Source organism: Amphibalanus amphitrite, unplaced genomic scaffold (assembly GCF_019059575.1).
Source record: "Amphibalanus amphitrite isolate SeventyFive unplaced genomic scaffold, NRLGWU_Aamphi_draft 000142F_arrow, whole genome shotgun sequence".
NCBI lineage: Eukaryota > Metazoa > Arthropoda > Thecostraca > Balanomorpha > Balanidae > Amphibalanus > Amphibalanus amphitrite.
This window is the reverse complement of record NW_024881637.1, coordinates 237,127-261,609: the sequence shown is the minus strand read 5'-3', so window position 1 is coordinate 261,609 and position 24,483 is coordinate 237,127. Positions and strand designations below refer to the sequence as shown.

The window sequence follows — 24,483 nt, the reverse complement described above, 5'->3', positions numbered from 1 at the left end:
TTCATATCTGAAAAATCACAGCCTTATTACAATTTGTATATTTTGCATCCCAAAGAAGTTCAGCAATACACTATCATGCAGGATTCCATACAGTTCACGACAAAAAGGGATTACAGATTTACAGATATTTACAAAAAGAGATTGTAAGCGCGCTCATTTAAAATTTGACTAGAACTGCCGAGACGCACATACGAGTATACCTACAAGAGGCACATATACATACATCCTACCTGTAGGATCTACTAATGTATAGGCTCATGAAAAGTAACTATAATACTTTTATAGTTTTCGCCTTACGACACCGTTAGACCTAAAATACGCAGTAGAGTTTCGGCATACGTGGCACCATAGGCCACACTATATCAGTAGGCAATACAGTAGTCTATGGTGGCACGCGTAGCATATGTATAGGTAGGTGGTGAGCGATGTATGCACCTATTCTGAGTTACTTGCACCTGGCGTTGACCGCCGGACTAGACCGACTCGGCCTGCAGGCCGCTGAAGTACTCCAGCATGGAGGCCATCTGGTGCGGACAGCTGCCGAAGAGCTTGTTGCACGAGTCGGCGCCGAATCTCTCGCCCATGAAGGCGGCGTACCAGTAGGCCCCCTTGCTCGTCTGCATCTTCTCAAAGTCGACCCCGTCCAGCTCCCGGCTGCGGACGGACGTCAGAGCACTGTCAAACCGCGAGCGGACGACTTCCGGAGGAGATGTGCGGGGCGTAAGCCTCGTCTGTCGCCGGCACATTGGAGCAGGGCTTGCAGCGCTGAGCTAATTCGGCCGCGCACTGTAACACGGTCGAAGTTCCTTCACACTCTCCCCCTCCCTTTCCCTCTCCCGACTCCCTCCCCTCCCTCTCCCTACCGCTTTCCCTCTAACTCTGCCTCTACATACATACACACACACACATCTCCCTCTCCCTCTCGGACTCACCCGAACAGCGCCGACACCATGGCCTCTTCCTCACTGAGCTCCTCCTCGGGCCGCGCCTGGATCAGACAGACGAACTTGAGCGCGCAGCCGAGCTGGTCGGTGGCGCTCACCAGGTCCCAGACGACGGCCTCGCGGCGCGCCGGCACCTCCACCGAGCGCTTCCCGCGCCGGCTGGCCAGCGCGATGGCGCCCACCACACCTGCGGCCGGGGGTACAGGGACATCACAGCGACCAGCTTACTTGTGGGGTACCACACCGTAGCTATTCGTTTGTGCTAATGTCAGCTCCGCCAGCTCCCGTACCGTCTGAGCGCCAGGCTATCGCCAGGCCAACCGTGCAACAGACCCAGCCAGGTCTCCCAGACGGACCAAGTTACGCCGCTATGAACTCACCCACGCCGAGCGCCAGGCCGCCGAGCGCGGCCAGTCCGGCGGCGCCTGCGGCAGTGCCCGCCGCCACCGTGCCCGTGGTGGTGCCCAGGATAAAGGTGGCCTCCACAGCGGCCAGCGCGGCCAGCGCGGCCAGCGCGGCCAGCAACAGTACAGAGGAGCGCATCGCGACGGAGCGGGGCCGCAGTCAGTGTTAACGTGAGCGTCCTCGGAGGAGGCGGCGGCTTTATACCGAGCTCGGCGGCCTCTCTGAGGAGACGGGAGCGGCGGGCGTCCTTTCGCCGGCCGCCGGCAGGACCGAGCGCGGCCAGCGGCCGCCGGGGTGCCCCCGGGGCTCGCCGAGTGGTCACCGGTCACCGCCAACACTGCGCGATAGTGCTGACCAGTCATGGTGTGCCAGCCACAGTCATGTCGCTGTCATGGTGTGCCGGAGCCGGCCGTGACTGGCGCCTCTCGCCCCGTGCGTGATTTCCGTTACTTAGTTAGTGATTTGGGACCGGGACGAAACGATGCCGAAATGCAAAGAATCTTGCTTGAATATTTGTCAAGCTGATTCAATGCTATAACTAGTTTCACAACGTGTCGCACCGAAGACGGTGCTTTATATTCCTCAGCGATCAAGTCCTATAAGCATTGTATGGTAAACGTTTAATAGCTTTACAGTTGACGCTACAGTCCCGCGTTTAATCTATCCATATATTGATATATATTGATATATCCATATATTGATATACGGCAAGGGGGGTCCGTTGGACCCCCCTTGCCGTTTCGCCCCTGATCGAGCTAGAGCTTCGCGGAAAAAACGAGCGTGTTGCCCGTGACGAGAGGAAGCCGATGATGCCCAATTTTAAGGTCCTAGGTCATTGGTTGACCTTGCAGGTCAGGTCAACGACTCAAAAGTCGGGAAAATCGGGACCTGTTAGAACGTCGTAAAGTGTGGCTGCTATGGGGTTTTCGGGGTGCTGATCACGAATATCATGTTAGTTTTGATCACAGATGATGTGTCTTCATGCATTTAGGCCAGGTCGGGTCAGGTCAGGTCAGGTCAACCAGTAAGGGTATTCGTAGTAGGTGGCAACCGCCTCTGACAGCTTCGTAACATGTTACGAAGGCACCAAAACTACTTCGTAAATGTTCATATGGTTGCTAAATTCCAATTCAGCTAAAAAAAAACTGGCCTAGAAACATGTAAAACTCGAAAAAGTGAACCGAGGTCATCAAAGGTCAATGACCTGACCTGACCTTCAGGTGACCTTGACACCCACCCCTATGCATGGGGGCAACATCATATCACATGTTTGAACGCTCGAAACCACGAAAAGACTGCAAACGCGCGGCTAATGCGAGCCGACATACGCCGTATCGCGATTCCGGCCAAACATGGTCTCGAAAAGTAGGTCACAGGTCAAAGGTCATTTGGGTCAGGGTCATGAAATTTTCAGGGTAGGTGTAAAATTGAATAACGCGAGGGTACTGAAAGTTTCGTCGCGATCAGCCGCTTTTTACGCGAGTTATTTGCGAAAAACCATGGGGGGTCCGTTCGACCCCCCCCCTATACGGGCTAGGGTTAAATAAATATAAATAATTTTGATGCATTTTTGCTTTAATCAATTTATTTAACACAAAAAGATGTGTCTTATCGTGCCTTATCTTGAATTTCGGACACCTATTTCAGACTTTGTAGCGACTCTCAGGCCTATCGTTGAAACACAGCATGGGTGGCTAAAATGCGTCTTATGTGGAAATCGTCTCTCCCTCATATAAGTATCGCCTCGGTTTTGGAACACGCGTCTCCGGGCCGGCAGCGTAGCGCCCTGCCCGAGGCGGGGACTGGCTCTGTGTGGACTCTGGATCGCTCTGTGTGAACTCTGGACCTCTCACGGGGACCGCCGCGCCGCTGCAGGACGGTGACTTGCACTGGTGAACAGCAGAACAACTCCCTGGCGACGGAGATATTCACTGAACACTGACCACTGGTCAGGTAGGTGACGGTCTTCTGAACACTGATCAGTGCTCACTGGTCGGACAGGTGACGGTCTTCTGGCCACTAAATGACTGTCGTAACACGTTAATAGCGAGTCAATTACACGGAGTGTTGGAGAGATCAGCGGACCCCAAATAACATCCGTTTCTGTGCCTATCGACCTCATAGTTAGGTGGATCCCACACCAGCGTCTCACCGCGCCGGTCTGAAACAGTGAAACCTTCGTGAATACCGAGAAAGACGACAGTCGGGCTTTAGAAGCGCATCAATGAGCGTCACAAGACTATCAATGATAATATATCGTAATTAATAGTTAATCAAACAATTTAATAGTCAAGTAGGTAAATGTCGTTTTCACAAATACATACAAAGACTGTTCGTTGTGCTGGTTTGGGCTCTTTTTTTTGTGTTTGGAAATTCCCGTCCCGTTGGACAGATCACCAGTCCCGTGGATTAGAAGTGGGACACCCGCGTCCCGTGGGACAGGTCACCCGTCCCGTGGATTAGGAGTAGGACACCCGCGTACCGTGGCCGTGGGACAGGTCACCCGTCCCGTTTCACCCCTCCCGTGGGACAGGTCACCAGTCCCGCTCCACCCCTCCCGTGGGACAGGTCACCAGTCCCGCTCCACCCCTCCCGTGGGACAGGTCACCAGTCCCGCTCCACCCCTCCCGTGGGACAGGTCACCAGTCCCGCTCCACCCCTCCCGTGGGACAGGTCACCAGTCCCGCTCCACCCCTCCCGTGGGACAGGTCACCAGTCCCGCTCCCCCCTCCCGTGGGACAGGTCACCAGTCCCGCTCCACCCCTCCCGTGGGACAGGTCACCAGTCCCGCTCCACCCCTCCCGTGGGACAGGTCACCAGTCCCGCTCCACCCCTCCCGTGGGACAGGTCACCAGTCCCGTTTCACCCCTCCCGTGGGACAGGTCACCAGTCCCGCTCCACCCCTCCCGTGGGACAGGTTACCAGTCCCGCTCCACCCCTCCCGTGGGACAGGTCACCCGTCCCGTTTCACCCCTCCCGTGGGACAGGTCACCAGTCCCGCTCCACCCCTCCCGTGGGACAGGTCACCAGTCCCGCTCCACCCCTCCCGTGGGACAGGTCACCCGTCCCGTTTCACCCCTCCCGTGGGACAGGTCACCAGTCCCGCTCCACCCCTCCCGTGGGACAGGTCACCAGTCCCGTTCCACCTCTCCCGTGGGACAGGTCACCAGTCCCGCTCCACCCCTCCCGTGGGACAGGTCACCAGTCCCGCTCCACCCCTCCCGTGGGACAGGTCACCAGTCCCGCTCCACCCCTCCCGTGGGACAGGTCACCCGTCCCGCTCCACCCCTCCCGTGGGACAGGTCACCAGTCCCGCTCCCCCCTCCCGTGGGACAGGTCACCAGTCCCGCTCCACCCCTCCCGTGGGACAGGTCACCAGTCCCGCTCCACCCCTCCCGTGGGACAGGTCACCAGTCCCGCTCCACCCCTCCCGTGGGACAGGTCACCAGTCCCGCTCCACCCCTCCCGTGGGACAGGTCACCAGTCCCGCTCCACCCCTCCCGTGGGACAGGTCACCAGTCCCGCTCCACCCCTCCCGTGGGACAGGTCACCAGTCCCGCTCCACCCCTCCCGTGGGACAGGTCACCAGTCCCGCTCCACCCCTCCCGTGGGACAGGTCACCAGTCCCGTTCCACCTCTCCCGTGGGACAGGTCACCAGTCCCGCTCCACCCCTCCCGTGGGACAGGTCACCAGTCCCGCTCCACTCCTCCCGTGGGACAGGTCACCAGTCCCGTTCCACCTCTCCCGTGGGACGGGTGAGACAGACCACCAAATGGTCACGACCCTCCGCGCCCAACAGTTATGGGGAACTGCTTCTATGGAAGCTGCGCTCGCCGCAGGCCTTGTAGCGTTGGCCATCAATATATGGAATTGATGACATCTTGGCGGGGCTGCGGATTGAACTGTCTATATGTAACTCCGAGCAGTGGAAGACGGAAGATGGAAGTAGGCGCTCGCGCGATATTCGTGTAAACTGATGCATGTACTTACCTACTAGTACCGAATGATGCTGAATAGCTCGTTACAACTTACAGGCATACTATCAGCCAGCATGAGTACCTATAGCTGGTGATTCACGTAACAGCATTTCGAAGGACAGACAACACCTTGGACGATAAAAAGTGTGGTGGCCATGCGTCGCTGGTATCCTTGACTTCTTTGGCCACTAATGGCACGGAGTTCCCGCTCGGAGTCCGTATATACGGAGCGTTCTGCGGTGGCTCACGCCGAGTGGGTGTCGGCGTGTGCGTCAGCGGCGGCCCGGGACGGGCGGGTGTGTTTGTCGCGGCGGAGCAGACGGCGTGACCGAACCTCCGGTCACCGCGTCACCGCACCCCGCCAAGGTCACCGCGCACCGGTTACACCCGCGGGAGGGTGACGGGACGGCCGGCTGGGGCTCAGCCGAGTGGCGCGGCTACCTATCTGTCACCCTGTCGTTCATGGCTGTCGGCGAGACAGACAGTGTGACAGACAGCGGCACTGTCAGCTGCCAGAACGGAGCAAATCGGGGTCGAGGAGTCCTGCCATCAATATGCTATGACCTCCTTCAACCAGTTTCGTGACCTGAGCGGCTGTGGCCTGACCTAGACCTGAAGTTGACATTAAGTCGTCCTTTTTCAAACACAAATTAGGATCATTAGACGCACCTGCTCGCCAGAAACACTTAAAACCAGGGCTGCAGAGTCGGAGTCGGAGTCGGAATCGGTCGGAGTTGACTGTTCTACGTGCAGTCGGAGTCGGAGTTGGAGTCGCCAAAATTTTCGACTCCGACTCCGGAGTCGGACTTGACGCTACATGGCTCAATGTCATGCCCTGCACCTGTTTGCTTGATGATACCTATTACGCTCGCTGACCTTTCCAAGTCAGATTTTGCCGAAAAAGGTCATATTCCTCTTCTGGATGAACGTTTTCAGCGAAAAAAGCAGAGCACGGTGGATTCGCCAAAGCCTGCTCTTTCATCTGCATGCTATTTAGGTATAAAGCATATTTCAAATGCAAGATCTTGAAACGGGTCAAGGATCGTTTCAGGCAAAATAAGACAGCTGGCCAGTAGCCACCATGATTTTAGCCCGCGTCGTGCTGGTGGCCTGAGTTTCCGTTTCGTGCTGGGTGTTTTCACGACCCCCTCTCCCGTCTAACTCGGCTCCTGGGCCGTGTAGCGACACGCAGTAAGCGGCAATTGAAAGGGCGTCAAAAATAATGACGGAAGCACTTCGGTCATTATTAAGGTCTGGTCAAAGGCCAGGTCACCAGAGGTCATCACAGGTCAAATCTAGTCTATTTCAACAATTTTGGAAACTGCCAACGGCTAACTCGGGAACCAATAGAGCTATAGCGCCGCAGAAAAGCGCATTCGATGGCGCTTTTACAGACCTTCCTGATTATTGCTCTCAGATTTGACCTCAGGTCAACGGTTTAGCCTCCAGATGGCAGAAACTCTAAAAATAGGTACCTACCTACAGTCAGGGGCGCAGCCAAGGGAGGGGCACACTGAGTTTAAGCCCCTCCCAAATCTAGCAGGCACCCTCTGGGAAGACGCCATCCAGGGCGCCGAAGGCGCCTTTTCAGCACTTTAGGCGCCCTCGACGGTAAGTTATAGCTCCATTGCGGTACACCATGCGGCACTGGCGCCCCGGTGTGCTATTTTATATCTCTTTTTTATTTCATAGCGTCCTCTTAAGCCAAAATTGGCGCCCTCCTGAGCCGAAATTGGCGCCCTCACCACTTCAAGCCCCCTCCGAAATTATGTTTATACGAAAAAAATATTTAACGAAAAATGTTTATCGGCGATAACTTTTGACTCAAGAGAGCCACAACATTATTTTTGCCAGCATCATGTTCCTCTCGTCGAGATGCGTCGAATGAACTATAAGTTGACCTTAAAAGGTCATTTACAAAAAAATTGACCTGAGGTCAAGGCCATAACCTGACCGGAAAGGGTCATGCTGCATATCAGTCGATCCGTATCGTCGAGATGAACATATATGACGTTCGTTTTGAATTTCGATATCGATGACCTAAGGTCAGGTCAATTTCTTGACCATCCCATTAAAGTCAATTGGGGAAAAATTGGCTCGCTTACTGTTTGTTTTGGTGTAGGGCGCATAGCCTCTTGGGCTCAGAGCGTAGTACGCTTACTTTTAAACTAAAACGCGTCGGAATCGCCTAATATACCATGTGTGACTTCATATAGGATCAACTTTGCCTACCTTGAGACCCTTTTTTGCTCTTGGGCAACTGTAAGGTCATGTGACGTCAAAAGGCCACCAAAGGTTTTTTGCTAATAACTCCTTACAGGTTTGAGATACAGATGCGTGGATGGACTCATTGTGCTCAGCTCGTCAAGGCGCATCGAAAGATATATATGATGACCTTAAGTCACGTGACCTAAGGTCAACTTTTGACCTTGACCTTTCGAGGTCAACTTACACATGTTTCGATGCGGATCGACGAGAGGATCACGATAGGGGAAGCCGGGGGAAGCCCGGCATAGTAAGCTCTTTTTTATTTTTATTACATACATACCATAGGGGAGAGTGGGGAAAGATGCCCAGGGTTTTGCTATGTCATATATTATTCGAAAATGACGATGGGAAAGCAAAAACTTGGAGTTTCAACGGAAGCCGACATCATTTTTCTCCAAAAATATCACACTTTCGTGCCTGAAATATTATAACTTTTTTTGCTATTAAGCATTTTCCTGAAGAAGTGAAAACGGGGCATCTTACCCCACAGGGTGGGAAAGACGCCCCCTGACGTTGGGAAAGATGCCCCCTGCACTATAAGTGACATAAATGGGCACGTGAATCGCCTGAACGAATCAGTAGTCCCTTCGAGCCTGCAGTAGACACCAAACGTCATCATAAGGGCCCTCAAAAGTAGTCGTAAGGGGCTTTAGAGGTCATCGTTAGGGCCATCATAGTCCAGCGCGGCCAAACAAGCCTCCGTGGTGGCGTTCGGAGACCACTGTGGGGCTCTTATAGGTCTTCATGCTGCTTGAGGGCCCTCGAGCCCATCGTGGGGACCTCCGATGCCAGCGCGGCCCGTGGGGCCAACGTGGGAGCCTTCAAAGGATGTCGTGAGGGGCCCTGGAGCCAATAATGGGGCCCACAGAGGCCGTCGTGAGGGTTCTCAGAGTCAGATGCCGCCCAAAAAGTCGCTATGTGGGCCGAGAGACCGGCATGGGGAGCACCCGACCGTACTGGACTCTCAATAGTCCCAGATCGGCTTTTGTCTACATCACAAGTATGTAATAAATGATTTGACGGGCTGTTTGAAGGACAGACTACGGATTTAGGGGGGCGTCTTTCCCCATCAGGACAGGGGGCATCTTACCCCAAGGTACCGAAGTAACATTAAATCAGTACAATTTGTTAGCCATAAAACTACACCCTGAAACAAACTGTTTGGGACACAGTACACGCATGCTAATGTATCACGACTATAGCAAGGGACGCAAAAATTATTTACCTTCTTTGATATTTACAATGTTCTGACACCAAAATATTTTTTGAAAGCAGCAAATAAAAAACATGCAATCATCAGCCAGCCGTTGCCCAACTGAGCTTCGCAATTTTTTGTGCAGTTAACAAGGCAGGCTTCCGCTTTACGCTAAGAACATTAATTTCCAGGTCCGATTCTTTGTTTCGCCGCCAGAGGGGTGGGGCGTCTTTCCCACCCTGGGCATCTTACCCCACTCTCCCCTACGTGCTGTATTAAATGTTGATATCCTGTTAGCTAGCTAAGTTCATTGGCCGTGTTTTCCCAAAAATTCGGTTTCGTGGAATAAGTAGGGGAAGGAGGGTGAATTGCGCCACCTTAAGGAAAAACGCTAATTGTAAGAAAACCACTGGAGATGTAAGCATGCACTGGTAACCATGTTAAAGAGGAACTCATTGGCTACGATTTAAGAGCCTCCCGATCAATTAAGAGTGTTTCGTTTGCTTCTGACAGCTGCTTTTCAGAAACATGCAAAAGGGCGCATTTACCAACAACTGCTGTAAATTGCGCCAGGGGGATGGCGCAATTAGAATCCAATTGCGCCCTATCCTTTAACATGGCTAAGCAAAGGAGACGGAATGCATATACTCCGGCATTCTATGCCATTGTGGCTTACTTGAACATGTATTATGTGAATCAAGCTCGATACATAATAAATGTAGATATAAATTGCGATGTTTTTTTGCGCAGGTAATTAACTTGACTTGTGTCCGGTATGCTTGTGAAGTGGAACGAAAACGTTTGATGTAACCGACTAGATATATATGAACGTATTCGCCTAGACGGTTATATTTTCAATCGTTTCTCTCAAAATTATTATTTTTTATTGCTTCTACAACTTTTTTGACATCAGTTTTTACTATGTATCATAGCTGTCACCTCTCACGCCTGTGTCCATGTTAAAAATGCCGTATTTTGTCAATTACACCGCAAATTCATAGCCCAAATGGCAGCTACATTATAAGTTCGATGAGAGAAATAATTTTTGGACTGACGATGGCGGGTTGCTCCCCTGTCTGACATAAAACTCCTTCTTTATTGCAATCAATTAATGATGCATTCATACTGTCGTGATACAATAGCTACACCATTATTCTATTTGCGCCCCCCTGGCGCAATTGCCATGGGCGCAATTAAAATTGAGGTACTATTTAATAAAAGCGTAGAAGTTACGATAAAGATGCTGAAGGATGTTTACTGTTTCAGTGAAATATAATGAAAAAAAAAAATTTTCTTTCCAAATATCACTCTCAAAATCACACATGTATCGCCTATTTTTATAGCCAACGGTTCAAAATGCTGCAAAAAAGTTAAGAAAACGCCGTAATATCTTTGATGGCGTAATGAGCCTTGCTGATTGGCTTCATCGGAGAGCTTGGGCCATAAAAGGAACTATCCAGTGGTGAAAATAATGTTTTCGAAAACAAAATACTTAACATGCCATTGAATTCGTGGGAATGTGGGCGGGCGCAATTGGTTCGGAGGGCGCAATACACCCACTTTCCCCTATAAGGTTGAGAAAATCGAGTTTTAAAAAAGTGTTGATTTTTCTGGGGTAAGCCCGGCATAGGGGTAACGCCGGCCACTAGAGCACTTCACGGGCCGGATAAATCCGTTATCCACGGATAAATCCGCGGACCGGATAGGATTGGATTCTAAATTTGTTAAAAAAGAACGGATATGGGCGGGCCGGATTTGGGAATTGAAGGTTGAACCCGGATCAAAACGGATCAAAATTTTTATGTAATATCTGTTGGGCACTTGTAACTCACTAACTACCACCATACATGCATTTGATGACCTACCTGAACTTCCCTATCTTCTTACTTCTTAGAGAAATTGTGTATTACTATTGAAGGATGATACCTAGTTTACCAATGTGGTGATTTTCATGTGGTTTTAGGTTTATAAGCATGTTTTTTGGAACCATGATGGTCTGTGAGATGTATGGCTGTCTGGTCCCTTAGATTGAATTTGTTAGTTCAGTTTTGGGTGAAACCAGTTATTGGTGAAACGGAATATTACGGATATTTTTTGGAAGTTTGGCTGCAATACGGGCCATGGGTGGGCCGGATTCTGATATTCAAAGAAAGGCGGATAATGGGCGGATCTGGATATGACTTGCCGGATATGGGCCGGGCCGGATCCTAAAAAGCCTATCCGTGAAGTGCTCTACCGGCCACCTCCCCAGCGCTTTACAACGAGTTGATGAAACCATCATGTGTCTTCCAAATATCAACGGAAAGTGAAATATTAAGGTACTGATTAGCTCTGGACATCTTAGAGTTTATGTCACTCCTGGTATTTTAGCTAGCGTCTACCACATATACAGTACAGGTCGATGAAAATCGTGATGCAAAATTGACAAAAATGTGTATTTCAAAATTCCTTAAAATTTATTTTTCTTTTTACCTTAATGCATCATATTGCATATCATTCGACTCGGCTGATGAAGAACACAACGACACCATTTTTGAAGCTCTAGCTTCATTGTCTGTCGCGTTATCTGCAAAAACGTAGTTTGACCCTAGTTGACCTTAAGTGACATGACTGGCTTTGTCTATGATAACATGTTTATTTTCGAAATTTATCTTTGATCTAGGTGTAAACCAAACCTGCTCAGTACCTATTATCTCGTGGAAAACAGTGGTTTAGTGGCATTGCTCTCGGTTGGGGGTAAGCTTGGCCACTCGCCCGGGGTTACCCCAATGTGCTAATTTTTATTTTAGAACAGCGATATTCGAAAAAAAATGTCATACTTAAGCCAGCCTGCCTCGTCACCCCTCATACAAACACTTAAACGGTCCTTACATAACATTCGTATAAATATTAGTACTGTATGGTATAACATTAACAGTGCAACATATCTCACTTTTTAGCTAAAAACCCTTTAAATATCATTTTTGCGCTATAACTTAAACAATATGCAATTTTTGTTAGCCTTAACTTTTTTGCTGGCGTTACCTTAGCTGCCACGCTGAAAGGACAAACAGTTGAGCATTTTATTGTGAATAATTTAGCCGGAAATGGGGTGGCCGGGCTTCCCCCGCGCCCGGGCTTCCCCCGGCTTCCCCTAGTGCTATTAGTGTGTTCCTAGCTGGGATTCCTTGAAAGTTATTCGAGAAAAACTTCATATATATCGACACCTTTTTTTAAACCCCACATCTGCTCTCCCGTGAATATCCGGGAGGCACGAAAGATCTCCTTTTAAAAGTGTCCTATCGTCCGATCCTGATCAAATATGTGTGTTCGTAGGCCTGTTCTGGTATTGCTTTATCTGCCAAGACAGACAAACTTGAGAAAAATCGAGTGATTGTACCTTTTTTGAAGGTCTCTAACCAACTTGTCTTCACCGGAGAACAAATGTGGGGTTTAAAAAAAGGTGTCGATATGTAGTGCCGCCATTTTGACTTCCTTTTTGCCCCTGTGACGTCATTTTTTACCTGACCTGAAAATGATCTCAATAAAAATTGTAGACCTTAGCCGTGTGTACCCTGTGCCGTTTACCGCTTGTCGCTATCTTGCTTTGTTCTCGAGATCTCGCTGTCGCTTCCGCTCGTAATAATAGACAGGTCATAAAAATGACCTGACCTGAGGTCAACGCAGGGCGATAGCCACTTTTTTATTATCGCATATGAATGACAATTGATAAGGCTTTAATCGTCATCAGACAAAATTTTAACTTTCAGTGGGGAAAATATCAAGATCACTCTTTGAAAAATAGGTCAAAAGGTCACGTGATCAAAATTTTCAAAAATTGAAAATCCGAGATAGCCAAAATGTTTGTTGGTTGATTGTTAAATGAACAATATCAAGTTTTTATCATAGAAAACCAATAGTTTCTGAGTTATAAGCCGCCAAACATAGGGTTGCAGCGTGACCTCCAGGAATTGCCCGAGGCTATATCTCGGAAACCGTTGTTCGAAGAATGCCCGAGGAGGGAGGATCTCGGAAACCGTTGTTCGAAGAAAAAAAATCTTGCCACAGCTGGTTTCCCCGCCCATCACAACCCCTTACACCAGTTTTCAACGAAGAATAAGATGTGTGGGTGCAAATTTAATTTTTTATTTGTCGATTTGTCGTGGAACGCCCCACCTGGGGTCTCGCCACCCATGGGCGTCGCCACCACTACGGACACTACGGGCAGTGTCCGTACAAGTTTTGGAAGGCCCGGAAACTTGTACGGAATGTCCGTACAAGTTTCGACGACTGCAAAGCAGTCTTTGCAAATGTTTTGAAGTAGCTGAAAACTTATCGTTATCAGTCCCCTATTTGCGGGTAAAGTTACGGTCCAAGGCCGCCCCAAAGTCAATGTCACGCAAGAGTATTTACTATTTAGGGTGTAACGAAATTATTCGGACATATATTTTTCGCCATATCTGTTCGCAATTTCTGTATTGTCCTTTGAATCGTCAAAGCGGCCTTGTGTTGACTGCCAGTACCTAACTCAAACGTGCCGGCCGTCACCGGCGTCAATCATCCGGCCAAGATCCAGATCTGGAGCATATTCAGCTGCTTGCGATGTTCCAGCTGTGCATTGTGCCACAAAAGACCACCATCAGTGACGAGTATTACCGGAGCAACATCCTGTCAGACAAATAGTGAGAGCCGCTCAACTGGACGGCACGGGAGGGCTCGGTTTCTAAAAGCGCACTGAATTTTGATTCTAACCACGCTGCCTTCGTGCAGGCTGAAGGGCTACATATACGTCCGTAGGAGAATGGAAAGTGACGCCGGGAGAAGCTCTTATCCTTCCTTCTGGACTAACGGGATACGGCTTGGAAATAGTTGTCATCCTAATTCCATCGAGATGTTATGGACTTTTGTCCAGCAGGAGGTGAATAAAGGGACACCCGGCGTCAGGACCAATCAACTGTATGTAGGCACATGCTAATGCGGCGTCGGTCCACATGTGCTTGAAAACCAAGTAGCTGGAATGCTCCAGGCATTTCTAAATATGATCTTATGAAAGATGGCTAATGGCTATATCATCGTCAAAAGGAAAAAAACTCAAGTTGTGTTGTTTCTTACAGCGGAAAGAAAGGTGTCCGGATAATTTCGTTACACCTTCTATGGGCTATTTCACTGATCGTCCGCTATAATAATTCTGTCACTTTTGCCATCCTGAGGCTCATAATGTTAGAGCAAAAGAAAATGAAAAAAATCGTGACCAGCGACTTCAAATACAGCAAACGAGACTATTCATGTGTGAAAGTCAACCAAAGACCATAATACCATTCGAGGTCACATGAGTTCAACAGAAAACTTGACCTTTTCAAACAGCCTTTACGTCATTCGACGCGTCTTGATATGACTAATGCGTTGGTACCACTGTCTAAGACCCTTTTTGTTGAAGAAATATGCAAAAAAAGCCGCAGCTCGGGGTCGCTGAACTGCCATCTAACCTTCAATGTAATGTAGATTAAAAAAATGTGTTTGTATTTTTTTTCCGAACCCCCTTGGCATTCGGGGGCTACCGCAACTATTCGTCCGGAGTGGGGGGGGGGAGGACGAGGACGAAAAACACACTCCGCGGGCCCGCATGGTTAACGCCTCTGACGAGTGCTACGGCTGACAGAATGTGTCCGTACAAGTTGGGGAGCCGTGGCGACGCCCCTGTCGCCACCCCGGGCCCGACGCTCTACCGGGAGTACATAGGCAAGCTACAATTGAGCTAAAAAACGCACTAATGGATCCGTATTATTATAGAAATAACAAAGGCGACCAGTGCCAAAATTGTTATTCTGCGCTGTCATGGTCCATCTGTATGTCTCCGTGGTAGGTCTGTACATATATGTCTGTGTGGTCCGTATGTGTGGTCCTCCCGGTTCCGGCCCGGTGGCTCAGCATTGACGCGGCGCGCTCTATAATGGACCTTGTGTACGCACACATGGTTATTAGACGACCGCACCGATTTGACTCCACCCCGCCGGCCCGTATATAAACAGTCCCGGGACGGCGGACGGCACAGACATCCCTCCGAGGTACTCTTCGACGCTCACCTCCCCATCCACTACAGGTGAGGCATCCCAGTTGGGAAGGCGGCTGAAAATGGGGCGGGGGAGAGTGAGGGGAAGAGAATAAGTATGTAGGTTCAAACATTCGGTGTTGAAATACGAGTGATAAGAAACCCATCGAACCGATGCCTTTATCACTCGTATTGTTCGATGTTCTATTCTGCTCGCACAGGCAGGTCCCTGTTCTGTCTGCTGTGATCTGTCCTCTGCTCTGTTCCGTCTGCTGTTCTGACCCCGTCCTCTGTTCTGACCCGCGGTGCCGTTCCCAGTCGTCATGCAGCTGCTCCGCGTGTCGCTGGCGCTGGCCGCGCTCCTGGTGGCCGCCGAGGCCGTGCTGGTCGTCACCACGACCACGGGCACGGTGGCCACCGGCGTGGCCGTGGGCGCCGCCGCGCTGGCCGGCGTCGGCGGACTGGCGCTCGGTGCCGGACTGGTGGGCGCCGTGGCGCGCGGCGGCCGGCGCGGCAGGGGCCGCGGCCGCCGCGCCGCCGACACCGACGAGCTGCGCCGCCAGCTGGCGCTCGACGTGTCGGCGGCGGCCGACCCGGCCGGCTGCGCGCTCAAGCTGGTCTGCCTGCTGGAGGCGCAGCCGGAGCCGCAGCGGGACGCCGACGCCGGCGCGCTGCTGGATCTGGTGGGCGAGCCGCGCCTGCCGGAGCGCGTGCAGACGCCGCGCCAGGCGTACCTCTACTCGGCCTACCTGGGCTCGGTGGGCGGCGCCGCCGCCTGCCAGCGCCAGTTCGCCGCCTGCGCCTACGGCGTGCAGGACATGATGGACTATGTGCGCCGGCTCTCCGCCTAGACCGGCCGGCTCGCTGTCATCCCTGCTATCGTCTGTTCTAACGTCTCATACCTTTCCCTTGGACCCGGATGATGGTAGAGATGCTAGCTGGCTGAAGTTGAAGATATTGCCTATCAGCAGAGCTAGTATCTCCCTGCCTGTCACCCTGGTCCAGAGCAGTAAATGTTCATTAACCGATCTTTGATGTCTGTTCATTTATCCCCTGGTCCGAGCTGAACCGTCAGCGGCCACTTCCAGTGAGTGGCTGGGTCGCTGGGGCGGCAGGGATAGTGTCAGATCGCGAGCGATAGCGAATATAACACTCGGAATTTATCATGGTGGTGGTTCTGTAGCATACTCCCGTGTCTACAGGATTTTGTGCGCGTTCAACTTGGTCCGATTATATGCATAATACAACTGAGAAGCGAGCGATTTCTGTGTGAGCGATGAATAGACCGACGGAACGTTTTTGTAAGATGGGAAGAGCTTGTTGCGGGATGACACCGGGCATACCACCAGACTCCGTCCGCGCCCGTCTGCGCCCTCGTACCCAACGTCCTCGAGCTTCACTGCGAACTGGGTGCGACTGCTCCCACCAACATCAGACCATCCCTGGCATAAGTACCGATCAATCGAACGCCAATGGAAGCAGAATCTGGACCAGAACCATCATGAATTCGGTGGTTCACACAAGTTACGGGGCAAAAATGCACCGAATTTGAAAAAGGACTTAAAATATGCATTTCCATCTATTATTCTTCAGCATCCTACTCTTACGATACATTTCTGATGCTTGAAGTTCGGCAACTGCCACGATCCGATGCATACAAACTTTTGAGATGCGTTTTATTTTGAGACATCAATTTATATTACAAAACATTCTTGAAAATCAAATCAAGCGGATTCAAGGAACACGTAATACGCAGGGATGTACCGATCATCCAGCACGTTACACACACGTCTTCGATATCAAATTGTAGCGCATACAAACACCTCCAATCGACTGAACAATGACAATCTACATGCAAGTTGGCAGAACGACTTCACAGGGCCAGGACGGTACATATTTCTGCTTTCTCTGCAAAAAAGAAAAAGACAAGTCGTCCCACATAAAGTTCACTTAGTTCGCACTCCATCTCATGGACCCGAAAATGATCCTGTCGATGGCAAGGAACTCACATCTGCCCACACTGTCGCGTTTTCAATGCACAGTAAGTGTCACGCCAATGTTCATTCCCCACCCCCACTCAGTCGGCACGTCCCGTGCGTCACTCGAGTTTGCGCCGTTTGCTGAGATTCTGCAGCAGTTCGGAGAGCTGGAACCCTCCACCGGCGCTGAAGGAGGGTGCCGCCGGCGCGGCCGCCTCCTGCACCGAGCCGCTCTCCGAGGTGCCGGTCGGCGCCGGCGCCGTGGTCACCGCCGGCGCACCGGCCGCCGCGCCCGGACGCGCCTCGCCCGCCTTCAGGTTGCGGTGCTGCGGGAAGGTGGGCATGAGCCGCGGGTCGCACGGCAGCGGCTGCTCCTTGAAGTAGGTGCTCTCCAGACACTCGTCGGCCGTGGCGCGCTTACGCGGGTCGTACATGAAGAGGAAGTTGAGCAGCCGCAGTCCGGCGTTGGAGAGCCACGAGAAGCGCTGTTTGAGGTTGTTGTACGGCTGGTGTTTGAGGGTGAAGTTCTCGAGAGCGGCCAGCTGCGAGTAGCCCGGCCAGATGTGGTCGTTGGGCGTGCCGAGCAGCGCGATGATGAGCTCCAGCTGGTGGATCTCGGAGCGGCCCGGCAGCAGCGGCTTGTGGCCCAGCAGCTCGCCCAGGATGCAGCCGGCCGCCCACATGTCGATGGCGGTCGTCTGCGCCTTGGCCATCAGCAGCAGCTCGGGCGCCCGGTACCAGAGCGTCACCACCTTGGGCGTCATGGGCTGCGCCGGCGCGCCGTACAGCCGCGCCAGCCCGAAGTCGGCGATCTTGACGCAGCCCTGGTCGGTGAGCAGCAGGTTGGACACCTTGAGGTCGCGGTGCACCACGAACGAGCGGTGCAGGTGCGACAGGCCGCGGAACACCTGCAGCATGATGCACTTGACCTGCGACTCGGAGAAGGGCGTCTGCATGTTGTCCAGCAGGCTGGCCAGGTCCTGCTCGCAGTATTCCATCACCAGGAAGATGCTCTCCATGCTGCGGCCCACGGCCACCTCGTGCAGCTGCACGATGTTCTCGTGCCGCGACTTGAGCAGGATGGAGATCTCGCGCAGGCCCGACACCGGCAGGCCGTCACGCTCCTTCTCCATGCGCATCTTCTTCAGCGCCACGATCTGGCCGGAGCGGGTGTCGCGCGCGCGGTACACCACGCCGTAGGTGCCCTCGCCGATGCGGTTCAGCTTCTCGAACTCAGAGACGAAGCGGCAGCGGCCCAGGATGTCTCGCTCGGGGATTTCCATAGGCCGGCCCGTCAGGAACGAGGTGAGCACGCCGCTCGGCTTACGCGGCGTCGGCGCGGCCGCGTCCATGCCGGCCGAGTAGGTGACCTCCTCCACGGCTGCCATCTTCCGCAGCCGCTGGGCGCCGAGTGGGACCGGTCACAGCCGCTGGGACGATCTGGACCCAATACAGCTGCCCTCACTAGCTGAAGTTACTCCTGGGTTTCCAACTGGTGCTGCAGAGTTACCAATGGTGTTAGTGTGACATCTTAATAATTGTCAACTTTCCAGCCACCTTAATGATTGTGTGGTATGTCTCATTTTTAAATGATGAAACTGAAATTGACAAGAGACTTATCAGGAAGCAAGCAATGCCTTCAATTTCACTGATTTTAGCCTGAGCCTCTTTGAAATGTCTTTGGATTGATTCACTTATGAGGCCCTGTTGCAGATTTACCTTCTTGATAAATAACACTATGCAACAGTCATTTTGTTCCTGAGTAACGACCGATTTTTTTGGACTCATTGGGTCCCATTATAACCGAAATGGGCATTTGTTTTGATCTGAAAATGTTTTTCCGGTTTCAAGAGACGATTTTCGATTTTTGGCCCCGAAATTCGGTTTTTGGCCCACCGTGTCCGGTGTAATTGAGTAATCGACTCGCGGTAACTTTCATCGCCTTTCCTATGCCACAAGCTTTCGAATGATATCCGGTTTTGCATATTTGCGTGTAAAAATAACGTCATAAATATATGTTAAAGTAAGAAAATGTTGAAATTTTGTAAAAATTTGACATTTTTTCGATTTCATTTCAAAATAGAGAAAAAACTAAAGGGCCTATCCAAATTCTGAGCCCAGTTCCTTGAAGAGCATTCAATTTCCGTTCGGAAGGTACTATTTTAGTGCATTTTATCGGTTTACTGTGGCGTCCAGATTGAGTCACTTGAACAACGGGCCCCCAGCCATTTCCATGACAATATGTGTTTAGTGCATGAAGAATCATTCTAACAAATGGAGGTACAGATCAAGACTCTGAGCGACAGGACTGCTCAGCGTGTGACCCGAGGTCACAAGGGGTCAACAACATGACCTCAGTTGACCCCTCGTTGACCCTATGGCGTTAACATACGTTATCAGGTTAATGCTATGTGATATGACCTAGGATATGTGTTTAGGTTAACTCAATCTGGACGCCACAGGAATCCGATAAAATGCACTAAAAAGGTACCTTCCGAACGGAAATTGAATGCTCATCAAGGAACTGGGCTCAGAATTTGGATAGGGTCTTTATTTTTTCTTCTATTTTGAAATGAAATCGAAAAAAATGTCAAATTTTTACAAAATTTCAACATTTTCTTACTTTAACATAGAGTTATGACGTTATTTTTACACGCAAATATGCAAAACCGGATATCATTCGAAAGCTTGTGGCATAGGAAAGGCGATGAAAGTTACCGCGAGTCGATTACTTAATTACATCGGACACGGTGGGCCAAAAACCGAATTTCGGGGCCAAAAATCGAAAATCGTCTCTGAAAACCGGAAAAGCATTTTCAGATCAAAACTAATGCCCATTTCGGTTATAATAGGACCCAATGAATAAGAAAAATTTGGTCGCTTTCCAGGAACAGAAAATATTTCATTTTTTGTTGCATAGTGTAATGCAAATTTATTTTACATAATAAAGTTTACAAGTACATACCTAATTAAGCTACATTGTCCCAATAAATGATAATAAATTTCCACTATCAATAGATTGAGGTGAGAGGTCAGAGCAGCTTCTAACCAAACAAACTGTTTACAAACATGTTGCCATTGCCCTGTAAGCATGAATATGATCAATCACCAGACACCATGCCAATTACTCAAAACACATGAGCAGAAAAACCATAACATTAAATATAAATAGGCATGGCCCTGTTGGCTCTCAACTTTGCCATACAAGGAAACCAAGTACCTACCTATCTCAGCACACCATTGGTGATGAAGTGCTAATGTTAACGTTCCTTTTAGATTCATCCATGTAATGTCATTCACTGCATATTACTAAACCAGTAAAACGCCTTTTGGGCGAAGAACGAGCGAGCGAGATAGTGAGCCCTGCACGTGCGGAAGGGCGAGAGGGTACTTCCAACGAGCTTGTGCAAAGCACCCTTCTAACCGGTCGCTAGCGGTGTGCCAAATTTGAACGCAATCGGCCCAGCCGTTCCTGAGATCTGGAGGCGGCATTCTGCACGTGCGCACGTGCAAACGGGGTCCAAAATGACTTTTGCACGGCACCCTACTAACCGGTCCCCAACCGTGTACCAAATTTGAGCGCAATCGGCCCAGCCGTTCTCGAGATCTGGAAACGCCCCCTGCACGTGCGCACGTGCAGTAGCACCCTAACCGCAACACATGGGAATGCATTGCCTGGTGGGTGCCTACCTGTATGCCAAGTTTCAGCGAAATCGCCCCAGTAATTACTGAGTTATTAAAATGGGAACACATTTGACACCTCTTATTGTTGTATTTTGCACGTGCACTGGGGGTGACCCACATGCATCGAGAGTATCCTATTTTTGGTAGAAGGGATGCTGCTACCCTACAAAAATTACCGCAAGTCAATCGCCCAAGCGGCTGCTGAGATATGAGCCTCTCAAAATCATTACTTTTGCAAAACAGCTTGAACGCCCTTGACTTTTCACGTGGCACGTGCCACGACGGTCACTGAGATGTATCAAAAGTAGTCAATCACGGGGTAGAAGGGATGGGGCTACCCAACAAAAAAGACCGCAGGCCAATCGGTCCAGCGGTTGCTGAGATATAAGCCTCTCAAAAGCGTTACAGGCCGGGCCGGGCCGGGCCGGGCCGCTCATACTGAGATTTTTCCGTTATATTGAAAAGACTCACTTCGCTCGCTGCGCTCGCTCGCTCGTAATTAACATCACTGTGTCATATGTAGTAAGGATTTCAAATTACCTTTTCCTTGATAATTAATTGGAAATGCAATAAAAGCAAATATTATAGTGTTTGGCAAATTTTCAAACAACAGTTCATTCTCAAGCCACAATTTAATGTGGCTTGAGAATGAGGTGTAGTTTGAAAATTTGCCAAACACTATAATATTTGCCTTTTATTGCATTTTCAATCAATTATCAAGGAAATGTCATTTGAAATTCTAACTACATATATCAAGATTTGATGTTCCTTGCTAGAGCACTGCATACTATTTCTTCATATCACGTCATCTACAATTTACGAATGCCTCTTTGGTCACAGACACGCAAGTTCAACATTCAGAGGCTGATCAACTGCAGAATGCTAATAAAAGAAAATTATGAGCAACTCTCGCTCGCTCCGTTAGTCGCCCCAAAAGGCGTTATACGTTAGGCTGTTATTTGGTCATATTTAGGAACTACAAACAGCTTGAACTTGAACTGTTTCAACCTTCCAGCCCTCGATGGAGCAAAGGTATAGATTGAGATGGAGCCATAATAGTGATTGCATGTCAATGTCACAATTGTTAGTTTTAAGTATAGCCTTGGTTTTAAGCATCACATTGCAATAACTAGAAAATGCTGTGAAATGACCGGACCATATCAAAAAATGCACTCACCCCTTCCTTCCATCCAAAGCTCAAGCTCAATCCGCTCAATCTCTTCTCAAAGGCCATCTACTTTACATCGAAAGGGAGAAATATTGATATTTCAATTGGACGCGTGTATATCACACCACGGTGAGATTTACATAATGCATCGCACTGTAGTGTAAACCTCACCCGGGTGTGATTTACACAATACACTACTCCTGTGTATATCACACCACGCGGAGTGTGATTTACACAGTGGGCCGGCAATGCGTAAATCACACCGGGGTGTGATATACACAATGTGCTCCTAGTGTGTAAATCACACCCGGGTGTCAGACCACGCAGCACCTGGGTGTGATTTACACAGTAGGCCCGGCAAATGCGTAAATCACACCGTGGTGTGATATACACAATGTGCTCCTAGTGTGTAAATCACACCTGGGTGTCAAACCACGCAGCACCTGGGTGTGATTTACATAGTAGGCCTAGCCAATGTGTAAATCTCACCAGGTTGTGATATACACTGTGTGCTCGGTAGTGGGTAAATCACACCTGGGTGTCAAACCACGCAGCACCTGGGTGAGATTTACACAGTAGGCACGGTAACAAGACACTTAATCAAACCTTAGACCTGACCTGACCTAACCTAACCTAACCTAACCTAACCTAACCTAACCTAACCTGACCTACTGATTTTTGCCTACCCGTGGATGAGGAAGAAGTTACTCGCATGAAGAGATTGCAAGCAATGGTAAGTCAAATATTTTTAGGTTAAGTGGTTGTACATCAGGCTTCAGGCCTTCGGCCTGAAGCCAGATACACAACCACTTAACCTAAAAATATTTGACTTACCATTGCCTGTAATCTCTCCTAAGGCATTGCCTTCGGCACTGCACCGCTTCGCCACGAGCATTCAGACGTCGCTTTCCATATTGTATTGGTGCTTTTAAACTTGTCGGTCGGCAGCGAACCCACCGCTACCAAGGAAAAGCGAAGATGCGGGAAAAAGCGCCCGCGCCGACGGGACTCGAACCCGCAACATTCGTATCATGGTGCAAGCACCTTCACCACTAGGCCAGGCGGTCAACTGATTCCAAGTGAGAGGACGCCCGGAATCGCGCCGGAATATTCGTAGTGCTTAGTCTGATCTGACCAATGGGCGAGCAGAGTCACTGTTCTGACCAATGGACGTTCAGCGTTGCTATGACGTCACATCGTGGTGAGATATACACACAGCTGCCCTCTCTGTGTATTCCTCACGCATATTTACGTCTGGACAACGAGTTGCGGGGAAAAGTGCTGATTGTGTTGCAGTTTTAGGAGCCGGTGATTAGGCTGGATTTTTGGGTTACTTTTTCGTTCCGATTCATATATTTCATAGTGTTTGGCTTTTTAATATTTTAGTTCTTTCAGATAAATATTACTTGCCTTACAACTTTTGTAAAAACGTTTCATTTTTTTATAAGCCGACGTTCAGAGTCCTAAAAATACGTCAGCACTACAATCATTGTAAACAAACAAATTGAATTGAAATGGAGCACCACTTGGCTCTGTTCCAAGGCCATTTTTTAGTTTATCTGGTGGTTTTCTTGCTCTTGTACGTCGTTTTGTTGGATGTTTTGAATCCCTAAAGATTGACTTATATCATATTTAAGAAACATGTTGACTGAAAACAATCTAAAGTATCCAGGAGGCTGACAGAGGTCCTGACTCCTGAGCAATATCAATATCAAGTTGAACAAGTTATGAAATTTTGGTTGATAAACGCAAGTTGATCGGGCTCATATATCAGCAAGAAAAAGTAAAATTAAAAGAGCTTATTGGCCAAAAACAAGCTATCATATTGCAAACCTTGGAGCAATACTGAAGAGCACACTGAGCAGGATCATGCCAGAAAATGTTGACTGATGAGCGCATATTGATGTATTGGCATGAATATTGAATGATAACTTACAACAGCAAGATAAATTAGTGCTAACTATCAAGTTAAAATCTAGAATAAATGGACTTGGGCAGTTTTACTATGCTTAGATGCTATGCAGATTGTAATGTGCATCAGGTACTCAGTGTCTGGCAAATGAAACATGCGATCATTTCATTGCTACTGGAGGAGAAATCTTGGATCACTAAATCCACTTTATGTTGATTTTGATGTTAATCATCATCACTGTATTTCTTGAAAAAAGGATTGTAGTAAAATTGTCAATGTGACAATCCATGCAACGATGTGAAATGTGTTCATAGTCATTCGTGATAGTGATTGTTGGTCCAATATACAATGGGAAAGCTCTCAGTCTCAGCGTTTCTTCCTGTGGTGGATGGCCAGCACTCAGCAGTGACTCAGAGCTTAGAAGTATTAGTTTTCTTCACAGGGCTGGGATAAAAAGTACTGAGGGTAATCTTCCACCAAGGAACTCTACTTTGACATGGTATGATATGTAGGCACAAGTAGGTAGGTGCTCAGTTCCTATAGTCAGTAGTTGTGTATGTTTAGTCGGGTTAGCTTAGATCAGATTGTTAGTTTTTTAATTTACCAAATGTCCATAAAAATGTGACCTGAGCAATGAGCATACCTGAACCTGACTAACCTGACAGCTGACCTAACCTCAATCATCACACATATTTGCAGCCTACCCAAGACCTGCATGGCAGTTGCACCCAGTTATAGGTAGGTACTCACCCTAACTCAATCTTACCTGCTAACCTTCAACTTGCCAAAAGTTAGCTCACATTGCCAAGCTGCATCCAGGGAAACAGTCAATTGAGGAACTGGCTCATTGGGTGGCTGGTGTGAGTCTGTGCATTTAAAGTGTTTCTTCTCTGAAGCTGCTCTGCACTGCTGTATGTCATGT

At 49.5% G+C, this 24,483-nt stretch overlaps 3 protein-coding genes across 12 annotated transcripts; 1 reads left to right on the top strand and 2 right to left on the bottom strand.

Moving 5' to 3' along the window:
- Positions 1-22: 22 nt before the first annotated feature.
- LOC122382560 lies at positions 23-21,809 on the bottom strand. Its single transcript, XM_043368060.1, has 3 exons — positions 21,659-21,809; positions 933-1,131; positions 23-654 (listed from the first exon to the last, which is right to left on the bottom strand). The coding sequence occupies exons 1-3, from the start codon at positions 21,669-21,671 to the stop codon at positions 474-476; spliced, it is 393 nt and encodes a 130-aa protein (XP_043223995.1). The 5' UTR covers positions 21,672-21,809; the 3' UTR covers positions 23-473.
- LOC122382559 lies at positions 14,497-16,076 on the top strand. Its single transcript, XM_043368059.1, has 2 exons — positions 14,497-14,869; positions 15,137-16,076. The coding sequence occupies exon 2, from the start codon at positions 15,142-15,144 to the stop codon at positions 15,667-15,669; it is 528 nt and encodes a 175-aa protein (XP_043223994.1). The 5' UTR covers positions 14,497-14,869; positions 15,137-15,141; the 3' UTR covers positions 15,670-16,076.
- Positions 16,775-22,891, bottom strand: LOC122382558 (cyclin-dependent kinase 10-like). Of its 10 annotated transcripts, none has more exons than XM_043368056.1 (2): positions 22,694-22,891; positions 16,775-18,295 (listed from the first exon to the last, which is right to left on the bottom strand). In XM_043368056.1, the coding sequence occupies exon 2, from the start codon at positions 18,183-18,185 to the stop codon at positions 16,917-16,919; it is 1,269 nt and encodes a 422-aa protein (XP_043223991.1). In that variant the 5' UTR covers positions 18,186-18,295; positions 22,694-22,891; the 3' UTR covers positions 16,775-16,916. The 10 variants fall into 10 exon arrangements, with proteins under 10 accessions (XP_043223991.1, XP_043223988.1, XP_043223985.1 ...); XM_043368053.1 differs by having other exon boundaries at positions 22,700-22,757; XM_043368050.1 differs by having other exon boundaries at positions 22,484-22,733.
- Between the last annotated feature and the right edge of the window lie 1,592 nt (positions 22,892-24,483).

What these genes read in the sequence shown, in the direction of transcription:
- LOC122382559 (XM_043368059.1), top strand. Translation starts at nt 15,142, where the DNA reads ATGCAGCTGCTCCGCGTGTCGCTGGCGCTGGCCGCGCTCCTGGTGGCC.
- LOC122382558 (XM_043368056.1), bottom strand. Translation starts at nt 18,185, where the DNA reads ATGGCAGCCGTGGAGGAGGTCACCTACTCGGCCGGCATGGACGCGGCC.
- LOC122382560 (XM_043368060.1), bottom strand. An exon ending in ATGGTGTCGGCGCTGTTCGG is followed by an intron (nt 655 to 932) that starts GTGAGTCCGAGA and finishes GTCCGTCCGCAG; the next exon opens with CCGGGAGCTGGACGGGGTCG.